The 23,487-nt window shown below is 40.7% G+C and overlaps 1 protein-coding gene across 1 annotated transcript in view; it reads left to right on the top strand.

Annotated features, from left to right (window-relative positions):
* The window catches only part of fmr1 (fragile X messenger ribonucleoprotein 1), a 32,288-nt gene extending 8,801 nt beyond the window's left edge, over window positions 1-23,487 (top strand). Inside the window, exons 6-15 of the mRNA XM_080746467.1 lie at window positions 402-495; window positions 2,429-2,545; window positions 3,192-3,362; window positions 7,418-7,496; window positions 8,390-8,505; window positions 9,160-9,246; window positions 9,750-10,008; window positions 10,764-10,970; window positions 13,153-13,226; window positions 14,146-23,487. Of these exons, the coding sequence (XP_080602593.1) occupies window positions 402-495; window positions 2,429-2,545; window positions 3,192-3,362; window positions 7,418-7,496; window positions 8,390-8,505; window positions 9,160-9,246; window positions 9,750-10,008; window positions 10,764-10,970; window positions 13,153-13,226; window positions 14,146-14,376 (1,435 nt within the window). The 3' untranslated portion in view covers window positions 14,377-23,487. The remainder of the gene's footprint in view (window positions 1-401; window positions 496-2,428; window positions 2,546-3,191; window positions 3,363-7,417; window positions 7,497-8,389; window positions 8,506-9,159; window positions 9,247-9,749; window positions 10,009-10,763; window positions 10,971-13,152; window positions 13,227-14,145) is intronic.

Raw genomic sequence — 23,487 nt, 5'->3', positions numbered from 1 at the left:
GGTTTTTGATTTTTTGGCTTAAATCAGGGCTATTGAACACCCTTTACATCTGAGTGTTGGTTAAAATAATATTGAACCAATGGAACGTAGTAAAAAGTGCTTGGGACAAAACCTCCTAACTCCACACTTTCTGCCAAACCAGCTAACTCCACCCGATTGGTCCTCTCTTTCTTTCATAAATATGTGCTATTGAACACCCTTTATGTCTGTGTGTTCATTGGTTAAACTTCGGTCAAAACCTCCTAAATCCACTTGAGCTAATTTTCCCGGAAATGAACATTTTGGAGTTGGGACGTTTCGGCCCGACAGCAGAGATATGTTATCAGAAATACTGAATTCACCAAACTAATTTAACCCTTTTTTACGTGCGTCTGCCTGCTTCCGCTCTCTTGTGCTCTCAGGTGCTCCAAGGAGACGACACATAAAGACTTTAAGAAGGCTGTGGGTGCATTCAGCATCACCTACGATTCAGAGAAAAAGCAACTGGTCATCCTGGTAGGTTCTATTCGCCTTTCACAACAAAACATAACCATTTGTTTCTTATTCGTGTGTTGATTTCGTCGACTAAAACTATGACGAAAACTGTTTGTCGACTGTGTTTTTTTTCACTGGCGAAAACTAAATAAAAACTAAACAAAAACTAAGCTGTGGTGACTAAAACTAAGACAGAATATATTGACAATTTCGTCAACAAAATAAAAACTATACTAAAATGTTAGGGAGGGACTAGTGGAGAAGAGTCATTTTATGTTTGGTTGCTCTCAGGTGTTGCATGCTGAAAATAGCCGATCTACAAGCGCTTGGAGATCTGCTATTTTCAGCACACAACGAAGTATAAAATCAGTCATTACGATGCCATCAAGGCCTGCCAAAATACATTTTAGTCGACTAAATCAACTGTAGCTTTAATCGACTAAAATTAGACAAAAACTAATACTTTTCAGGTGACTAAATTATGACTAAAACTAAATGACGTTTTATTCAAAAGACTATGACTAAAACTAAATCAAAATTTGCTGAAAAAAAACAACACTGGAAGTGTTGGAGTGCAACCGGTCCAAATAGTGTAAGAGCCTGCCAACACGTGGGCAGTATAGGCACACAAAAGACTAGTGGCGTCATTTAGGGAGAGATGAGTCTTGTCCGCTGCCCACAATGAGAAAATAAACACCAGCCGCTAGGTTGCCAGCCAGTCGACCAAAATAAACAATCACTTAAACTCCTATATTTCATAATTGTGTCCCATTGGCTTGACAATGGCATGTGGGATGACTGGCACATATATGCATAAACTGGCACTGCACAGAGGTAAAAAGATTAGGAGTATATGTGAGATTATTCCTGCAAAATATTGGATACACTCTACAGTATCCCATTATATCCAACAGTGGGTGTACTGGGAACTGTGGGTAGTAAGAGGGTGCATAAGCACTTTCTCTCAGTGAAACGGTCAATTAGTTCATCACTGTTGGGAGGACTTTCAGGAAATGTAAAAAATATCATGTGTTCTAATAGATCTAGTGTAGTTGTCATTTAGTCACCAGCTCTTTTTAATACTTTTCATTGATTAGCATTCTCTGTCTCTGTTCTGTAGGTGAGCACATCACCTCTAGTTTTATTTTGGTCGTGATAAAATGTTATCTGTGAAAACTGACCAAAAAGGTGTAGGCTGAAGCCATAGCTTATTGAAGCCTACCCTTTTAGCATTTTGAATGGGTAAGGAAAGTACTACTTGTGTCACGTGCATTTTTCACATTCTTTTCATCAGTGAGGGGACGATGTAACGCCTGAGGAACATGTTATTCCTCTTCAGCTCCCCACTCCACCCTGACCAAAATCCCAACAAACACAATTGTGTTCATTAGGATGTCCAGCCAAGCCAAACAAACAGTTTATAATGTCAAGCACATGGTAAAATATCTATGATATTCTTTGCATATCATGTACTCTATGTCCATCCATCCATCCATCTTCAACCGCTTATCCGGAAATCGGGACGCGGGGGTAACAGTTCCAACTGAGACCTCCAGATATCCTTATCCTGAGCAACTTCCTCCACTCCCTCAGGGAGTATACCGAGGCGTTCCCAAGCCAGTTTGGAGATATAATCCCTCCATCTGGTCTTTGGTCTGCCACGGGGTCTCCTCCCAGTGGGACGCGCATCGAGGACCTTCCTAGGAAGGCGCTCGGGGGGGGGCATCCGTACTAGATGCCGAACCACCTAAGCTGACTCCTTTCCAAGTGTAGGAGCAGCGGTTCTACTCCAAGTCTCTCTCGGGTGACTGAACTTCTCACCCTATCCCTAAGGGAGATACCAGCCACCCGTCTGAGGAAACCCATTTCGGCCGCTTGCACCCGCAACCTTATACTTTCGGTCATGACCCACACTTACTGTATGTATGTGATAGAATTGCTTTATTGATTTCAGTCGGTGAATGAGGTTTCAACGAAGAGAGCCAATATGATGGTTGACATGCACTTCAGAAGTCTTCGCACCAAAATGTCTTTGATGCAGAGGAATGAAGAGGCTAACAGGCAACTTGAGGTACGCACACACACACACACACACGCACACACACACACATGGCAAACTCTTATGAAGTACTTTGCTATAAACTAGTTAGTGGTTACGCTCAAACCTCGGTGTTTCCTCTCTAATCTCTCTAAGAAAAGAGGATGACATTTTTGACCACCATTACAATGCACAATATTGCACATTTATCTCTTTCTGGAGGCTGACACCTTGTGGGGCAAAAGTGCAGATCCAGAAACACAGATAAAATGACTGATAAATGACAGATAAAACCATATAATCATCCCCTCCCTTTTTACCATTCACCCAACGCTGTGGGTGTGGCTAACTTCAGCTGGGTCACCACCCACCATGACAACCAGGCATACTTAATGAAGGTGTGTGGCCACATAAAAAACAAATTTTAACTCTTTCTGTACACTTCTTTTGGAAAAAAATCTTCCTCCTAGTATAATGATAATACCTGATAATCATGTTTTAGGGGGGGAAAGAATCACAGCACTGCATCTTTAAGTCTGCCCACAGTAGTAGAGTTGTCTAGTATTTATTCTTACAGCCTCTACTCTGTCCTTTTTGTCATCGTTGTGCTTTCTTCTTGTTCTTTTAATCTCTCTGTCTTCTGTCTTTCTTTTCATCTCTCACACTACTGTGTCCGTAGAGTTCGAGACAGCTGGCGTCAAGGTTTCATGAACAGTTCGTAGTGAGGGATGATCTAATGGGTCTGGCCATCGGGACCCACGGAGCAAACATTCAGCAGGCCCGCAAGGTCCCAGGAGTCACCACTATAGACCTGGACGAAGAGACCTGTACCTTCCACATTTATGGAGAGGTAAGCTAGATGGATCCATGGGTGGTTATACTGCAGGGGTCTTCAACGTTTTCAGGCCAAGGACTCCTTAGCTGAGAGAGAGATGAAGCAGGGACCCCCACAACCTCGTCATAGATTCCATATAGTTTCATCGTTTGACAGCACAATCATCAGTGTATTTTGGGTTCATGTCAATTTGTGTTTTCAGATAATAAACCTGACCTTTCACTCTGTACTAAGTCTGCTCCTTTTACCCTCTACACCAAACCTCTTTGCCGAAAATAGCCGATCTACAAGTGTGAGCTTGTAGATCTGCTATTTTTGTCTAAAGTTCTCCAAATATGGGCGCTAGGGTTCAAGTGGTCAATATAAAAAAGGAGAAAGAAATGTCCTATCACACAAAGATTTGGAGGACCCCCTGTAGTAACTCTGAGGACCCCCTGTTGAAGACCTCTACGAGAAGGGTTTCCAAAAAAAGAATACCAAAGTATATGTTACACAGTATAACTTAAGGTTGGGCCAGCAATTGTCATTTAATGACTATCTTAGTCGCTCTCCCAAAAACAAATAACAGAAGATCTCCCATAATTAAGCCTAGACCGACATCAAAGTTCTGTTGTTGGTTTCAGCTTCTCACCTACCGTTTATAGCCTTGTGGGCGTTTTATTTTTTATTTTTATTTTTTTTAGCTATGGCGTGATGTAGAACTGTAGAAATTTACAACCAGCCGGATGGCATAATTCAACCCTCTCGTTTTTCACAATATTTATTAATGTTAGGTCACTTTGAATGATTTTGACTAATGTTAATGTAGACAAAGATTTTTAATTTGTGGCGGTCCACATTCATTTGCAGACGGCTTAGATAATGTTTTGAGGCAGTTCCATTAGGCTGTTTCCGAATAAATGCGCCATCCATATAGGGCTGTCACGATTATGACATTTTACATGACGATTAATTGTCACTCAAATAATTGTGATTAACGATTTAATTTTGTTTTTGTCGTTGACAATTACATTTCTGTTTGGCTTTTAGGTTTTGAAGTTGCACATGGTAGATATGACACATAACCTAAATATACAAAGAAATTAATGACATATTTGACAACTTTATATTTAAAAAATAACATTGATTGTGGAAATAGCCGATCTACAAGCTCACAACGCGTCGCGATGCGACGCGTTGTGAGCCTGTAGATCAGCTATTTCCACTATTTTTTTTTTTTTTTAAATATAAGAACTTTATTCAACATGGAAACGATTATGAAAAATAATCACGATTATGTCAAATAATCACGATTAGACGATTATGTAATAATTGTGACAGCCCTACACCCATAAAGACATGACTCAGGAGATTGATGTGCAATGTGTTTCTGCCATCCATAAAGACATGACTCAGGAGATTGATGTGCATTGTGTTTCTGCCATCCATAAAGACATGACTCAGGAGATTGATGTGCAATGTGTTTCTGCCATCCATAAAGACATGACTCAGGAGATTGATGTGCATTGTGTTTCTGCCATCCATAAAGACATGACTCAGGAGATTGATGTGCAATGTGTTTCTGCCATCCATAAAGACATGACTCAGGAGATTGATGTGCAATGTGTTTCTGCCATCCATAAAGACATGACTCAGGAGATTGATGTGCATTGTGTTTCTGCCATCCATAAAGACATGACTCAGGAGATTGATGTGCAATGTGTTTCTGCCATCCATAAAGACATGACTCAGGAGATTGATGTGCATTGTGTTTCTGCCATCCATAAAGACATGACTCAGGAGATTGATGTGCAATGTGTTTCTGCCATCCATAAAGACATGACTCAGGAGATTGATGTGCAATGTGTTTCTGCCATCCATAAAGACATGACTCAGGAGATTGATGTGCATTGTGTTTCTGCCATCCATAAAGACATGACTCAGGAGATTGATGTGCAATGTGTTTCTGCCATCCATAAAGACATGACTCAGGAGATTGATGTGCATTGTGTTTCTGCCATCCATAAAGACATGACTCAGGAGATTGATGTGCAATGTGTTTCTGCCATCCATAAAGACATGACTCAGGAGATTGATGTGCATTGTGTTTCTGCCATCCATAAAGACATGACTCAGGAGATTGATGTGCATTGTGTTTCTGCCATCCATAAAGACATGACTCAGGAGATTGATGTGCATTGTGTTTCTGCCATCCATAAAGACATGACTCAGGAGATTGATGTGCATTGTGTTTCTGCCATCCATAAAGACATGACTCAGGAGATTGATGTGCAATGTGTTTCTGCCATCCATAAAGACATGACTCAGGAGATTGATGTGCATTGTGTTTCTGCCATCCATAAAGACATGACTCAGGAGATTGATGTGCAATGTGTTTCTGCCATCCATAAAGACATGACTCAGGAGATTGATGTGCATTGTGTTTCTGCCATCCATAAAGACATGACTCAGGAGATTGATGTGCAATGTGTTTCTGCCATCCATAAAGACATGACTCAGGAGATTGATGTGCATTGTGTTTCTGCCATCCATAAAGACATGACTCAGGAGATTGATGTGCAATGTGTTTCTGCCATCCATAAAGACATGACTCAGGAGATTGATGTGCAATGTGTTTCTGCCATCCATAAAGACATGACTCAGGAGATTGATGTGCAATGTGTTTCTGCCATCCATAAAGACATGACTCAGGAGATTGATGTGCATTGTGTTTCTGCCATCCATAAAGACATGACTCAGGAGATTGATGTGCAATGTGTTTCTGCCATCCATAAAGACATGACTCAGGAGATTGATGTGCAATGTGTTTCTGCCATCCATAAAGACATGACTCAGGAGATTGATGTGCAATGTGTTTCTGCCATCCATAAAGACATGACTCAGGAGATTGATGTGCAATGTGTTTCTGCCATCCATAAAGACATGACTCAGGAGATTGATGTGCATTGTGTTTCTGCCATCCATAAAGACATGACTCAGGAGATTGATGTGCAATGTGTTTCTGCCATCCATAAAGACATGACTCAGGAGATTGATGTGCATTGTGTTTCTGCCATCCATAAAGACATGACTCAGGAGATTGATGTGCAATGTGTTTCTGCCATCCATAAAGACATGACTCAGGAGATTGATGTGCAATGTGTTTCTGCCATCCATAAAGACATGACTCAGGAGATTGATGTGCATTGTGTTTCTGCCATCCATAAAGACATGACTCAGGAGATTGATGTGCAATGTGTTTCTGCCATCCATAAAGACATGACTCAGGAGATTGATGTGCAATGTGTTTCTGCCATCCATAAAGACATGACTCAGGAGATTGATGTGCAATGTGTTTCTGCCATCCATAAAGACATGACTCAGGAGATTGATGTGCATTGTGTTTCTGCCATCCATAAAGACATGACTCAGGAGATTGATGTGCATTGTGTTTCTGCCATCCATAAAGACATGACTCAGGAGATTGATGTGCAATGTGTTTCTGCCATCCATAAAGACATGACTCAGGAGATTGATGTGCAATGTGTTTCTGCCATCCATAAAGACATGACTCAGGAGATTGATGTGCAATGTGTTTCTGCCATCCATAAAGACATGACTCAGGAGATTGATGTGCATTGTGTTTCTGCCATCCATAAAGACATGACTCAGGAGATTGATGTGCAATGTGTTTCTGCCATCCATAAAGACATGACTCAGGAGATTGATGTGCAATGTGTTTCTGCCATCCATAAAGACATGACTCAGGAGATTGATGTGCAATGTGTTTCTGCCATCCATAAAGACATGACTCAGGAGATTGATGTGCATTGTGTTTCTGCCATCCATAAAGACATGACTCAGGAGATTGATGTGCAATGTGTTTCTGCCATCCATAAAGACATGACTCAGGAGATTGATGTGCAATGTGTTTCTGCCATCCATAAAGACATGACTCAGGAGATTGATGTGCAATGTGTTTCTGCCATCCATAAAGACATGACTCAGGAGATTGATGTGCAATGTGTTTCTGCCATCCATAAAGACATGACTCAGGAGATTGATGTGCATTCATTGTGTTTCTGCCTCAGGACCAGGAGGCTGTGCGCAAAGCCAGGAGTTTCTTAGAGTTCTCTGAAGATGTCATCAAAGTTCCTAAGAACTTAGTAGGTAAGAATCTTGAAAGGTGCAATGGGTAATGTGAAGGTTGCCAGTTTGATCCCCGGCTCCTCTTGACATATTTTTGAAGTGTCCTTGAGCAAGACACTTAAGCCTCTATCAGAGTCCAGGGTGAAGAGCTATCCACTGCAAATTTTAGGTGGAAAGCTTTCCACCTCAAGTCAGAAAATAAGTGAAGGCCATCATAGTCAGTCACGGTGAAGTCCTTTTCACCGTGACTGACTGGTCTAGATCGACCAATCAGTGAACGGGGTGAAGAGCCTATCTGTCTGATAGTAAAAACAGAGAGATGTGTCGGGACTCGCGGTGGAAAGCTCTTCACCGCGAGGAATGACGTAACGTTGTAGTTTTATGACTCAAAGACTACACCGCGGTGGATAGCTCTTCACCACGGTACCGACTCTGATAGGGGCTTTAGGGCCCTATTTTCGTCAGTGCCTTATCCCTAAACTTCTGTGCCTTTTCTATTTTTTTTACTATTTTGAAAAACATTTTAAAATACTTCAAATAACCAGTCTACATCCACACATTGTGACCTTGTAGATCGGCTATTTGAACTATTTAAAAATGTTTTTCAAAGTAGTAAAAAATGGCAAAGTTGTTAAGAGGTAAATATGGCCCTTGGCCCCTAACTGCTGCTCCCAATGACGAGGTTGGTGCTTTGCATGGTTGCCTCAGCCATCGTGATGTGAACGTAATTTACACTGTGAAGTGCTTTAGACAAGGCATAATGAAAATGCACCATTTAACATTTATTTACCATGACCACTAAATATAAAATTGTAGTAACATAGTAACCACAAAACATACCTTTTACTGAAATGGCTTCACTAGTATGACATAAGGCTATAGTAACTCTGTATTCCCCCTTTTCTGCCCACCAGGGAAGGTGATTGGTAAGAACGGGAAGCTGATCCAGGAAGTGGTTGATAAGTCCGGCGTGGTACGGGTTCGCATTGAGCCAGAGAGCGACAAAAAGCCTGCAGCTCCAGATGACGAGGTCATTAGGCGTGAACTCACCCGTCACAAATCTAGCTCAGCAATTTGTTAATAAGTGTCTGAGCCATCAGCTAGCAGCGTCTCAGCACAGTGTCCCATGTTTGACATTAAACTTATTGTAACCGTGATTAGCAGGTAGTGTTGTAAAAAATATCGATTTATCCAAAAGTATCGATTTTGAATATAGTATCGATTTTCAATATGACTTTTCCATAGTATCGATAATATCGATACTCAGTTTTTACCTCTCGTTGGTTTACACCAACGGATTATGTGTATCCTTCCTACTTTGTCTTATTCCTGGTTATTTTAAAGGACTTAGAATGTGAAAACATCAAAGGCAGGCCTTTAAAAAAGTGCCCTACCATCTACCTCAAGAAGTTCTGTATTTTTCTTTAAATAAAAATAAACATTTTTGCATTAAGTCGCAGAGGTTGCGTGGTATCGAAAATGGTATCGAGTTTCGAAATGTTTTAAAATATCGTATCGAAGTTAGAAATCCAGTATTGTGACATGCCTACAGTATAAGCAGGAGTGCTTAAATTAGCGTTGCACATCACTAGAATCCATAGCTGCTCCATGAGAGGGCAATCTATTTAATTCACTCAAGTGCTATTTAAGCATCTCTCTGTCTCTCTCTCCGTCTCTCTCTCAGGGATTGGTTCCATTTGTGTTTGTGGGGACCAAGGAGAGCATTTCCAATGCTAAAGTACTGCTGGACTACCATCTCAACTACCTCAAGGTTAGTGTGTGGTAGGGATGGGACGATAAGCGATATTATCGTTTATCGTGACACGATAATTGTATCGTGGAGATTTAATATATTGTGATATCGTCCTCCATCATGCACTGGGATCAATTCAACTTTTATTTGCCGAGCTGTATATCGGGTACCATTTAAACCCTCTATTGGTAAAACGTACTTCTAGTATATGTACTTGATAGTCTCTTTTTTCACTCTATCAAATGCCTTAAAAAATAAAATAAAAATAGCCGATCTACAAGCTTGTAGATATGCTATTTTTTGGCAAATGTTCCGCCCCAGGATAATGGCTTTTGATTATCGCAATAATATTGTAAATCGCGATTTTTTTTTTGTCACAATTATCGTGATATGAATTTTTCATATCGTCCCATCCCTAGTGTGTGGACACATTTGCCATAAATTGTGTGATATATAGACTATCGTATCATATCATCTTACTGTATGTGACCGTTGCTTTGCTATCATGTCCCTTTGCACAGGAGGTGGACCAACTTCGTCTGGAGCGTCTGCAGATAGACGAACAGCTGAGGCAGATAGGAGGGGGTGGAGGCGGAGGGGGCGGAGGGGGTGGAGGAGCAGGGCCCAGAAACCTTAAGGACAAGACCTACATCTTTGACAACGGCATGGGCCAGGGTATGGGGAGGGGAGGGGGAGGTGGGGGTGGAGGCAAGCCTTACGTTGGAGGCGGAGGAAGAGGAGGCAGGGGCAGAAGAGGAGGGGGAGCAGCTTTTGCCTCAGGTACTGTGTGTGTGTGTGCGTGCGTGCGTGCGTGCGTGTGTGTGTGTGTGCTAGATTAGAGTTCTCAACAGGCCTGAAAATTAAGGCCCGGTCCTAACTGGGCCCTAGTGGGCCGGCCCGAAGCTCGGCCCGACCCTATCAATAATCATAATTTAGGGCCCGAAAGCCAGAGAGAGAAGAATAATAATAAAGATCACCAGTAGGCTGCACCAGTGTCTCAAATTACAGCAGAGTGAGAGAACGGACATAGGCCTATAATAGTTGGCGAAATGGCAACTTAACGTGTTCAATTGCTCATAAAACATGCCAAGATCTGCACAAAATAGGCTGAAGTTAAATCCCTGTTGCCATACAGTACATCTCTCATTCTCTCTCTGAAAATGTATTAGCACTGATCAGAGCACTCTTCAGGTGCAAGAACATGACAGGACAATAAGTTATAACTTATTGTCCTGTCATGTTTTTCTTCTAATTAGAAGAAAAACTACAATATGAAAAGTTATTAATGTATACGTTAATACATCTTATTTTCCCTCAACATTAATTTACTTGATGTTTGATCATTTATATTAATCAAAATATATCTTCTTATCTACATAATCTTAACTCTTTATCTATTGCCAACCTCCCAACGGGTCGTGCCCTCGCAGTCATAGTCTCACCGGGAACGAGATTTATGCCTTATGTAAAGTTCCTTGAATTGGTTTTGGATGTGAAATGTGCTGAACTAACTTGACTTGTTTAACCTTCCGCAGGCACCAACTCGGAGGCCTCCAATGCTTCAGAAACAGAGTCTGACCACAAAGACGAGCTCAGTGATTGGTCACTGGCTCCCACTGAAGAGCTGATGACAGGAGGCGGGAGCTTGCCCAGACGCACAGACAGCACGAAGCGAGGACGAGGAGGAGGAGGGGGGCTGCGGGGGCGAGGGGGGAAAGGAAGAGGAGGGGGTGGATATAAAGGTGTGTTGTCATCGCTTTATTTCTTTTTAAAGTGATCCCTGACTAATACGACAAATATGTCTTAATACATTATAATTGTCCTCTATAACTACAATGTAAAATTAAAAACACCTTAAATATTTTATTTCTTCTAGAAATAGCGAATCTTTCACTCAGTAGGGGAAATGCCTGTCGCAAGTTGATGATGTCATAAATGTCATGTGTAATTTTTATGGCATGCATGTGCAAAAAAACAAAACACAAACACATTTGAAATATTGATTTGATGCTCATATTAACCATAGGAAGTATTAAGTTTGTTTTTAATTTCACATGCATGCCATAAATTCCATAGGGATAGATCACACTTGACATTTATGACATCATCAACTTGCGACGGGCATTTCCCCTATTGAGTGAAAGATTAGCTATTTCTAGAAGAAATAAAATAATTGAGGTGTTTTTAATTTTACATTGTAGTTATAGAGGACAATTATAATGTATTAAGGCATATTTGTCGTATTAGTCAGGGATCACTTTAACTAGTGGTTGTCAGTTGTCACCTAGCCTACGGTTTGGAGCTTTGGGCATATTGGTTGGATCGGCGGTTCTAAATTTGTTTCATACAATTGTACATTGTTGTAACGGCAGGGGAAGCAGCTAAGAACATAGGCAAAAATCTGAGCTATCCGTGTGCAAAAGTTGAAGTCTGTAAACCAATCTTGTGCTGGGAGACCTCTGACATGCTTACTTGGTTACTCGTTATGTGAAAGTCCTATGATGTCTATGACGCCTGACATCATACATACAATCTCTTTTATGCCCATATATGGAGATCCCTGTCTGTAGAACTAACCGTGTACTGTGAGACCCCAGACATGCGTCCGTGAGTGTCAGTATCTGTCTCTCAGTCCTTGTCCACTTTTATAGGCATAAAAGGGATTCTATTAGTGTGGTTGCCCTAACAGGGCATCATCTGGGAATCAGGTGTAGAGATCGCTTCATATATGGAGATCTAGGTGATGTTCTAGTCGTCTCCATGTATGGATATCCAGGGTTTGATCTTTGATGAGGTGATGTCACAATGTCAACAAAATTGAGGCGTTATGACTACGGACACGATGTTCCGGTTTTCATAGTTTCATAAACCTATGGTCGCAATTGTTATACTCTTATTAACTCATCTAGTGCCATTCGCGAGATGTCTCGCGAAATGTACTCGAGTATATGTAGTGCCATTCACGGGATATCTCGGGAAAAGTAATAGATTACTGTAACGGCGGGTACATTACCGAGAAGAATGGCCGCCGGTCCGGAGACGAAATCCGTCGCTGATTTCGCATCATCACGGCTCCACGAGCACAAAATAGTCCCATCCATAACATTGAGGTGGACGGGGGATCTCATCTTTAATGTCCATTATCTCAAAACTACACTTTAGAAGCTAGGATGGAGGCAGATGCTCGCTTATGTTACACAGTTATAAAAGCTCCGTTCCGCCATTACACAACTCCACGTGGACACGGATCGGTTCCGGCGCACGATCCGATGACGTCAGACCGGAAGTGATTGCGTGGTGGACTTCTGGCCTTCAAAATAAGATAACGGCGGTGATGCCAGCCTGAAGGTGGCATCGTGGACTTTATAATCCGTTAATTTCAGGGGCACTAAATGAGTTAACTCATTTACTGCCTATGACTAGTTTGACGAGTTATATGGATGTGTCCACTCTGCCTATGACGAGTTTGAAAAAAAAAAAAAAAAAATTGAATTTTTTTTTTTTGGACCCCATCAAATCTAGTAAGCATGATTTCAATCGCGATTTTGCATGTTCAACCCACATACAACCCCATCTTTCAAACAGGGCGGCCATTTTTGTTTACATAACATGTAAAACATAATGGCTATTATCTCAAGAATGCCTGAACGGATTTCCAATCGGATTTTTTTGTTTGAAAGCTGTGAACAAACTGCACAAACATGGTGCATCATCTGTGCATGGGCGTGCATGATCCGTGCACTATAAATTACATTGAAGTCTATGGAGGCTTCTGGCGGGGAACCCTGATGGGAGCTGTTTCAAAATGGCAGTAAATGAGTTTAATGGTCATAATGCAGAAAACGAGACAGAAGAGAAGTTCAGAGATGATTTGAGGACAAAAAACTACTCTTAATTGAGCTGTCATGTGTTTTCCTCATTTAGGAGAGGAGGTGCCTTGGAACGAGACGAGACCCCGTCACATCCCCAAGACCAGGACACAGGAAGACTCCCTACAGGTGACACATCACACAAGCATTCATGCATGCGCGCTCGGCCGCGCATGCGCGCACACACACACACTCACACACTCTTACCCTTTTTTTCCGATTAATTAATTAACCTACATGAGCAACATTCATTCGGTTATTGGTTCTAAATGTCGGTTACTACATACATATGTTCTGTGTCTGAGGTCTGTGTTTGGTCCATGCATTTGTTTGTCTCACGACTTGGTTTGGTACAAAAGCCCCTTCTTGGCCTGTGATCAAGTCCCATCAGTGTAAATCCCCTCTGGCTCCCCGATGTGGCTGCCTCTCTGTTCCCATTAAAGAAAAAAACGATACCCAGGATAATCGACCACCCACTCTCCTTTTAACTCATCTACTGCCATTTAAATATGCCTTCTTTGGGCTTTCCCCGCCAGAAGTCTCCATAGACTTCCATGTAATTTATAGTGCACAGATCATGCACGCCCATGCACAGATCATGCACCATGTTTGTGCAGTTTGTTCACAGCTTTCAAACAAAATAAAACGATTGGAAATCCGTTCAGGCATTCTTGCTAATATATAATATAAGATAATAGCCATTATGTTTTACATGTTATGTAAGCAAAGATGGCCGCCCTGTATGAAAGATGGGGTTGTATGAGGGTGGAACATGCAACATCGCGATTGAAATCATGTTTACTAGATTGAATGGGGCCCAAAAATATTTAAAAAAAAAAAAAGGTTAAAAAAAAGAAAAACTTTTTTTCTTTTTCTTTTTTTTTCAAACTCGTCATACTTGTCATAAGCAGAGTGGACACATAAATATAACTTGTCAAACTAGTCATAAGCAGTGGATGAGTTAAAATAAACATGCTGTAAAACATGCTGTCGGAACTCTGTCCTCAACTCTCTCTCTCTGTCTGTCTGTCTGTCTGTCTCATCTCAGATCCGTGTGGACAGTAACAACGAGAGAAGCGTACAACACGCATCGGTCAGTCGGATTGGGGGAGGCGGCCCCGGCTCCTCCTCCTCGTCCGCCCCCCAGGGGGGCGTGGTCGCGGGGTCCGACGGACCCTCCTCCCGCAACCACCACCGGCCCGTCAGAGAACGCGGCGGGCTGAAGAAAGACAAACAGGACGGAAGCCTCGCCGCTCCGCTGGTGAACGGAGTGTCGTAAATACACAAAAAACGACACACACAAGTTAAACGCTCAGACACACACACACACACACACATCCAGAAATCCATACAGACAGCTTTGTCGTTATCCATTGTAGTGTCTGGTTTTCTCTCTTTCTCTCTGCCTCTCTAATACACGGGCATACACTCAAATCTCCACTGCTTCAGAATGACTCTACGTTAATGACATTTCTCTAGGGCCAAATATTGGCCTAGCGGTCTACTCTGATGTTGTCTGGTTTGATATCGACTGGTATCTACTGATCCACCCTGGAGCGAACGTGGGAAAAAGAAGCAGTGCGTTTGTTTTGTGTTTTTCTCTGTTCTTCTCTTTGTTTTGTTTTTGAAAGATAGAAACGAGCAGAGTTGTTAGTTGGCACTCCTAAAAAGATATGTTTACGAAATTAACTCCCCATTTCAAACGGCTGTGGCGCAAGTCATTTCTCTAGCCGGTGGGGTGGGAAGAATAAGGAGTGATATCTGCGTTAGACGCATGACGAGCAGTGAAACTGAGAGAACGGACTTCAAAATGTGTCTCGTGTATTGCTGACACAAAAGTATATTGTTTTAACAACATTCAATTGTAATAACTTTTGTTGATATGAAATCTAAACCCCCGGCCATTAACTTTTGATGTTTAAAACACGCAAACATTGCCTGGTATAGCCTTTCCCCCTGTTCTACCTAGTGCAGAGCTGGCAATAATCCACTTCTTCAGATTAGGATTGGTGGTGCTGATTAAAGGGACACATATCAAGACCTGCTCCTTCAGATTAGGATTGGGGGACGATGGAGGGACACAACACGGCACATGGTTTTTGTCACAACTCGAGAACATGGAATGGGGACGATGATGCTGGTATAGCAGGACACTTTGATTGGCTGAAGAATCATTTTAACCATCGGTAAAATCCAGCATTACTTCACTTTAAAAAATATTGACTATTCCCTTTTTTGTCCTGCTTTTAAGTCCTATGAACTTTTCATGTATAGGAGGAGCCTTCCGTCATGTAGTTTTCCCTTATCTGTAGCTGTGTGTATTCCGTTTTTATTCTTGCAGGATGAAAAGAGGCAACATGTATGATTCACATCTGAGTGTGTTCACAATGGAATTCGTTTTTTTGTTTTTTTTTCCTTCTGTTGAGTTCCTTTTAAAGGCAGTCCTGTCATTCTCTCTCTCTCTCTCTCTCTATCTCTCCCCCCCCCCCCCCCCCCTCCTCTCCCTCTCTCTCAGACATGCGTATTTTTCAGATATTTGCACAGCCTAACAACTGGCCTGAATTACGAGATTACCTTTGATGACAACGGTAATCTTTTGTCATCAAAGTTGATCTCTGTAATCGATACATAATGTAAATGTTAGGCACTTGATCATTTTTTTAATAATTTTTATTGTCAATCTACAAGTCTTTTCCTGGTAGCCAGGCTGCCACTCATTTGGGGACCAACTGGGGAAAGCATCGATCAGGACTACGTAACATTTTCTCACAGCGTCATAGAGGACTGTCGTGACTCAATACTCCCTATTCTCTCTATTCTGGGCATGTCATAATAGATGATGAACATTTGCTAAAAAATTGGCAAACATTCGGAGAAAATATTGTTGCAGCTCGCTGAGCTTGTAGAAGTGCTATTTTTGTTATTGGATGTATAACAAAGTGTATAGGGTTTAAGTGGTTAAAGAAGTTGTGGCTCTTGAACCAGGACCCTATTTCTACAAGCTCTGAATTCAGGGGTTTGAGGTCACACAATATCAATGGCTAAGCACCCTTCTCTACATACACGCTAAACCAAATGCTAAACTTTAAATTTAACCTAATGCCTAAACACAGCAATTTTAACTGTATTCCCTAACTTAACCATCTATAACAATGCCTTTTAACTGCAATGCCCTTTTAACTTGACATCTGAAATTAGGTTGGTTTGACTATGACTGTCGTTTAATTCATTGTGAGCATGATGATGCCAGTTTAGGTGCCACTACCTTCCTAGTATACACTTCAATATCCACCTTAAAATTCATGACCCGTTGACAAAACTGTTGAGAACCACAGACATTGAGCCAGAGACATTTTTTGTATCACAGATCTGTTCATTGGATTCCTTTATACTAATCGTGCTACGCATCGTGTACCCAAAAAGGACTGATTTTCAAGCGAACAGCGTGTCACATGTTTTAAACTAGCTTGTTTGTTTAAAAATAATATTTTTCGGCAAGCAACATCGTTATTTGATGTGAAATAGCCTTGATCTATGCCATCAGCTAAATCATAATGCATAAATAAATAAATACTGACAGTAAATTGTAATAGCTCAAAAAGTTAATATTCAAAACTCATCAACTCTCTGAAAATGTCAGTTCTCTTAAACCATCACCCAAATGAGTGGGATTAATGGGATAGGTTAGTGTAGAAAGTTAGTGTTTGCCGATAGACGACTTATTAAATAAAAATGATACAGGACTGACGAAATGTTTGTCAATAAAAAATGAAGTAAAACTACGCACACACATACAGTATCAGGTCAGGGTTTCTCAGAGTGTTCGTAGCTCTTGAGTATATTCTTTCCGAACTTAAACGGCGTGCTTTCTCTCTGCATTAAATGCATCTCGCCTAACACATTCCATTACTTGAGCAAAAGGATTTTTTAATAGTAATGCAAAAGGATTTTTGAATAGTAATGCAAGCCAGCAATATATTTTCAAACATTTGTCTTGATGATCTTGTTCATCTCTTAAGTGCTACATGTGTCATACAGTACAGTACCTGTAACTTGGGACAGCATAGCACGTTTTTTTGTGGACATAAACAAACCCTCTTGCACGGCTAGAAACTCGAAGAGCTCTACTGAAACCGAGCGCACATTAAGCTACGAATGCTCAGGGAAACCTAGCCATATTTTGTGTGACCTGTGCCTTTTAATCATGTAGCTGGTATCACATACCTAGATGTCTAAATCAGGGAAGACGAGACTTTTATGGAGGGGGTGCATAAAGATGACACGGCTTGAATCTGAACACAACACATCCTGAATTCAGTGAAATTCCTTTTTAAAACTGTGGATCTAAACTCTGCTCCTGGAAACCTAGACTAATGGCAATGTCTTCTTCTACCAGAAGAGGTCTTTGGCCAACCTTTTCAGGCCACAACCCCCAAAATGATCATATTTTAACTGGGGACCCCCCCACCCTGACGACCACTGAGAGTTGAGGCATTACATTTTGTACAACACGGTTCTATTGTGAAAATAGCAGATCTACATGCTCACAACGCCTCGCGTGTGAGCATGTAGATCGGCTATTGTCACAATTTCTGCCTCTAATATTTAAAAATGTGGCCAATGTTTAATTGGTCATTTTAGAGGTATTAAAAAGTATTTAAATTGTCACTTAAGAAATTTTTAGATAACCTCTATACACTTAAACTTTATGTTGGTTTGTTTACTGAGTGAGAAAAAAATATTAACATTTAGCAAAAAATCTGGGGACCCCCCCAAAATAATTTGGGGACCCACACGTTGAGAACCACTGTCCTACAGTATAGTCTATAACTGAATAGACAGCTAGAACGAGAAGCAGTTGTACTAGTTTGGGCCCTCCGGGGCTGAGCAGAGAGACCCACAGATGTGGCCAGTTTGTTCTGTGGGAGGTGGACTGGACGTCATGTCTCCCCTCCAGGAAGACACCATCTTTAAGCACCTTGTGATTTTAAACCACTGGGGTTCTTCGCTCACTGTTCTGTCAACCTTTACCCAGGTCTATATACAGTAGATGTCTTTCCTGGTTCAAGTTAGCATGTTTAGTAGACTGAGTGACTTTTACTGGAGTGGATTGATCTGGAGTGCTACAGTACGCAAGCCTAAAGTCTGCCGACCGGCCCCAGATCATTTTTCACATTAAAATGAATTGTTGTTTTAATTGACAGCACATATCAGAAGCCATTGTTGTGGCTCCAACCATCTTGCCATCCTCCAAACTCCTGAATTGATATTGTTTGTTATAAGACAATTATTTAAAGGTCAAAGTAACACCATGGCTCAATCTCTAGCCATCTATGCCTCCAGGGGAAGCGCTCGGAGTACTAAATGAATAATGAAGAACGTTTATAGAGTAGATGAAAGTATTTTTCAGTGAATGATCAAGGTTCGTCTCTGTTAATGAGCAGCATGTCTGTCTGACCTTTGGGATATGTGTATAATCTTGTGGTCAAACAACCCAGACACAGACGGGAGAAGAGTGAGGAGGAGGATTCTTTTCATTCGAAATATTCTTTTCTTTTGCATATTTTGTACAATTTCTCTCTACCTGGAGTTGTAGAGTAGTCAGCAACAAGTAATGTTTTCTTTCTTTCTTCCCAGTTGATGAAACAACAACCATGAAATAATTCAAGGGGAAACATGGGGGCAAGGTGCGCAATATTAACTTAAGCTGGGAGCAATGTAGCTAACGGAGTAGGCAATGACAAATGAAAGTATAGTGTAGTAATAGTTAAAAACGTGGTAGATTTACCAGTCCCTCAGAATAATCATGTTTACTGTATTTTTGCATTGCAAGGAGAGACTGCTCTGTCAAACACTTAAAAGGGCTTTGGGGAATTAATTTTACATTTCAATTTCAAATGTACCGGTAACAGTGTCAATGTGGGAAGTGGTCATCCCTTTCACTAGATGTAAAAAAAAAAAAGTTCCATGCAGATTGTGGTTGCTATTTTGCCGTCACTCCTTTTATGTGAAAACAGTCCATACACCATCAATAGAACATCAACAGCATAGGGTTACATTGGATTGTAAATTATGAAATAGTATGGGAACATGTGGCGGGGGGGTTGCTTACTGTATATAATGTCTTATTTGTCTAAAGAGAAAAGATTTGTACTATTGTTTCAAATTGAACTTAAAACGTGCACTTATCCTGATATTTTTTCTCTTTGTGTTTACTATTGGTTAAATGCTAGCGCTCTTGGTAGTAAACTTAATGACGCGTGAAAGATAGTATCCTTCTTGTTAGGATTGATTTTAAGCTGTATTTAATTTCGCCCTGGGGCCCGAAATGTATTAATTATTTTGTCAAATGGATACCCACCATGACAAAACTCTTAACCCCCGTTGGGTGAAAGTAACCATTTTTGTTCAAAATGTACTCTTGAGTGGATAATAATGAGTGTTTTGTTTCTAATTACTTTTTGTTTTTGCGAAGCGTTGCATTTGAGTTATGTATAATTCTCAAACTTTGAAGCATCCAAATTATGTGAGAAGGGAACATGGACTCTAAAATTCCCTTTGTACCCGTTTTCTTTTCTCTTTTTTTCTTCTTTTTTAGGTGACATGCCTATTCTTGTACATGATCTCAAAGTTCAGAGGAATTATCATCTAAACCTTGTATACCAGATTTTTGCTTGGCTGTGAGATGTTGATCTAGGAGCGTTTTATTTTGCAGTTGCACTTGTTGGCAAATCACATTTGTGTGCAAGTCCTACTGGAGGATATTGTCAACTAAATTCTTAAAACATACATGTCAAACATATCTGACAGCAAAAGCCACTTTTTCAGGAAGTGATGGGAACAAGTATTATTATTATTATTTTTTAAATGCATAGGTTAGTTTTTAAAGGGTCAAAGGGATCCTCCTAAGGGGGCATACACAGTAAGATCCTCAGTGTACATTTTTCAATTTGTACAGTCTCAGAGTTGACCACTTAAACCCTATACTTCGTTGACCGGTGAGTCCCACCGGAGTGTATACTAGGCCCCCTCTCCCCTACACCAAATATTGTTGCTGAAAATAATAAACTTGTAGATCTGCTAGGGTTCATGTGGTTCTACGAACACTGAGGATTTGACTGTGTGGAGCAGACACTGTCCACTAGGGATGGGACGATATGAAAATGTCATATCACGATTATTGTGACAAAAGAAATCACGATTTACTATATTATTGCGATAATCAAAATCCATTATCCTGGGGCGGAACATTTGCCAAAAAATAGCAGATCTACGAGCTTGTAGATCGGCAATTCTTTGGCGAAGACATTTGATAGAGAGTGAAAAAAAGACTGTATCAAGTATGTATATTATAACCACTTATAGAGGGTTTAAGTGGTACCGGATATTCAGCTCGGCAAATAAAAGCTGATCCCAGTGCATGACGGAGGACGATATCACAATGAATTAAATCTCCACGATACCGATTATCGTGAGTGTTTTTAATCAGGATAAACGATAATATCGCTTATTGTCCCATCCCTACTGTCCACTATGACGGTGCTTCTTGATGCCAGTGGTGAGGAGGAAACTCTGTGGCCAGATTTCTGTTAGTGCCAGCTAGTTGATTACAGTCACCTGCAGTCCCCGATTAGAGGCCTAAAAATGAAATCCAGCTGTTATTATGCTGGGTCCTCAGGACTGGACCCCAAAAAACCAATGCACTGAAGGACCATGTTTATACTTTGAGTTGAGATTATAGAGAAAACTAAAAGAAACACGATTCCTACTTTAATCTGTAGATTATGACCAATCCAGTTTTCAGGGAATGGCATGATGGTGAAAAGTATATATACGTTATATATACAATACAGTAGTGTTGAAACCTGTGACATATTTTCAGCCATTCCTGCCGTTCAAAATATGGGGGTGGGGGAGGGGGACGCAAGTGCAGAATAAAATGTTTATCATGGTATTGTTTAATAGTTATCACCTCTGATGTTTAAGACACACAAACTACTTACTGTTTTACTGGGCAAGCTAAAATATTTCCAATTCAGAGAAACGGACAGCAAGTGAAACATTTTGTTTCGTGCAGCTCTTTACTTGTTAGTGTGTTTTACTCTGCTGCCAAACATCAGGTTCAAAAATCTTTGTAAGAATAATACAAAAAAGAAACAAAAAAAAAAGATTTATAGCTGACTCAACTGCTGAAATGTCATTTATGGTTAGATGGGGTTTGTTTCTTGCTTGGATTTCTTTAGGGGTAAAAAGTGAATTAATTAATTGCGCAACTGTGCAAACCGTGTCACATTATATGGCTGTTGAAATATATTGGAGATCAGAGTTGTAGATTATCTTGTATCACTGGAAAAAAAAACGATGAGCAAGGTGACAAAGTGTACAGGGGACTGCAAGTGGAGGGATTGGTACGGTGCATTTTACCTTTTGACAGGGAAGGAGAATAGATTAAGTTAATCAGTAACTTCCCTCAGCCGATTGAATATAATACTGTCCCCACCTTCTGTTTTCACCCCCATTGATGTCAAGTGGAAAAATGAACAATGCGAAAATATACTGTAACTGGTCAAAATGTTCTATTGTCATCTGGAGCAGTGGTTCTCAACCTTTTCAGGCTGTGACCCCCAAAATAATCATATTTTAACTGGGGACCCCCCCCCCCCCCCCCACCCTGACGAGCACTAAGAGTTGAGACATTACATTTTGTATAACACGGTTCTATTGTAAAAATAGCAGATCTACATGCTCACAACGCGTCACGTTGCGAGGCGTTGTGAGCATGTAGATCGGCCATTTTAACAATTTCTGTCAATAATATTTGCCAATTTGGCCAATGTTCTAATTAGCCATTTTAGAGGCATTAAAAAGTCCTTAAATTGTCACTTTGGAAATGTGCAGATACCCTCTATACACTTCGACTTTATGATGGTTTGTTTACTGTTGAGTGAGAAAACAGTGTTGCACCTTAAGTTAATCATCTGGGGACCTCCCCCCAAAAATGTGGGGACCCACCATGGGGGTCCCGACCCACAGGTTGAGAACCACTGATCTGGAGCACCCCACCCACCAGTACTGTGAGCCACTCTGGGTTGCTGCCTGTTGTTTAAGAACCAGTGGTTATTGCTGAGACAATGGCCACCAAAAGGACAACACCCGATGATCATTGATGATTGGGGTTCATGGCATTAGGTTGTAATGTGCTCTATTTTTCCAGTTGTGTTCATATGCGAACATGCAAGGCCTTGGTCTCCATGCATCTTTTTCTCTGGCACAATTATTGAGAATTCACAGTCCTTTGCTATTAGTTTATTTCAAGCAACCACAAACCAGGACATTTTCCAAAAGATTTGCTAGAACTAAAAGCATGGATTAGTAAATCATCTATACTTAAATTCAATCTGAACCGCTGAAAGTGGAAGTTCCCACCGATATTGTGTTCTAACCTCCCACACCCTGAATTCAAACTCATGAAGCTGAAACAAGTCTAAAACTCCCCATATCCCCAAACGGACCAGCTCTGCCATTTTTAGTAGCGCGTCATTGAAGCTCATTTGTTGAAATGCAGTCTCCTGTTGCCAGACGAATCGGCGATATCCAAAGCGTTTAGAGACTGGCTTGCTAGTCTGTTGGAAATGGTTTTCTTCCTTAATCTATCTTTTTTTTTTTTTTTCTTATTCTTTCTTTTCCTGTTTTTGGGAAGTTTTAATGAAACCTCTGCTTTCGTGAATTGTATTGTCCAATTCAGATTTGAGGAAAAAAAAATGTAAAGTAAGATGACAAAAACAAAAATTTAGCTACTACTGTATGTATTGTGATATTATTACACAATTGATATACTGTAGGTGTCACTCAAATGCGAGTAGGAATCTCCTCTTTCCCACCGTGTAGAAAACTGTTTGACATTTGACTTCAAATGGAGTGTGTCAGCTCACAACTGACCTTATTAATACTCTTACTACTCACACTGGGGGGGCCATTGTGCCTCCCTTCCAATAACGACTGCAGACTGCAGATACAACGTTTAAGGACACAGTGTTTCTCTGTTGTCTTGGCTGAACCACCACTGACTTTCTTGAGTAATTTATTTCCAGGGTGTATATAAAATAATGAATTCAAAAGAAATGCACATGCAGACTATTTGCTAGAGCATCGGAAAGTTGAGAAAGGGAGATATTTCTGTAGATACTGTTATCAGGGTAGTTAAAACAAAAAAGCTGAAAACCTTGTGTGTCTAATTCAACTGCACTTTTTTGGGCAATATTTTTTGTTTTTCTTTTTTTCTTTGTATATACTACTAGCATTGAAGCTGTTTGGGGTCATACTAAGTTGACATTGTCTGGTTATAGTGCAATATATTTTGTATGCAAGCAGTTTCAATAAATAAAGGTTG

Source organism: Nannobrachium achirus (assembly GCF_963921795.1).
Source record: "Nannobrachium achirus genome assembly, chromosome: 17".
Taxonomy (NCBI): domain Eukaryota; kingdom Metazoa; phylum Chordata; class Actinopteri; order Myctophiformes; family Myctophidae; genus Nannobrachium; species Nannobrachium achirus.
Note: the sequence above shows the minus strand (reverse complement) of the source record. Positions and strands in the feature narration are given on the sequence as shown.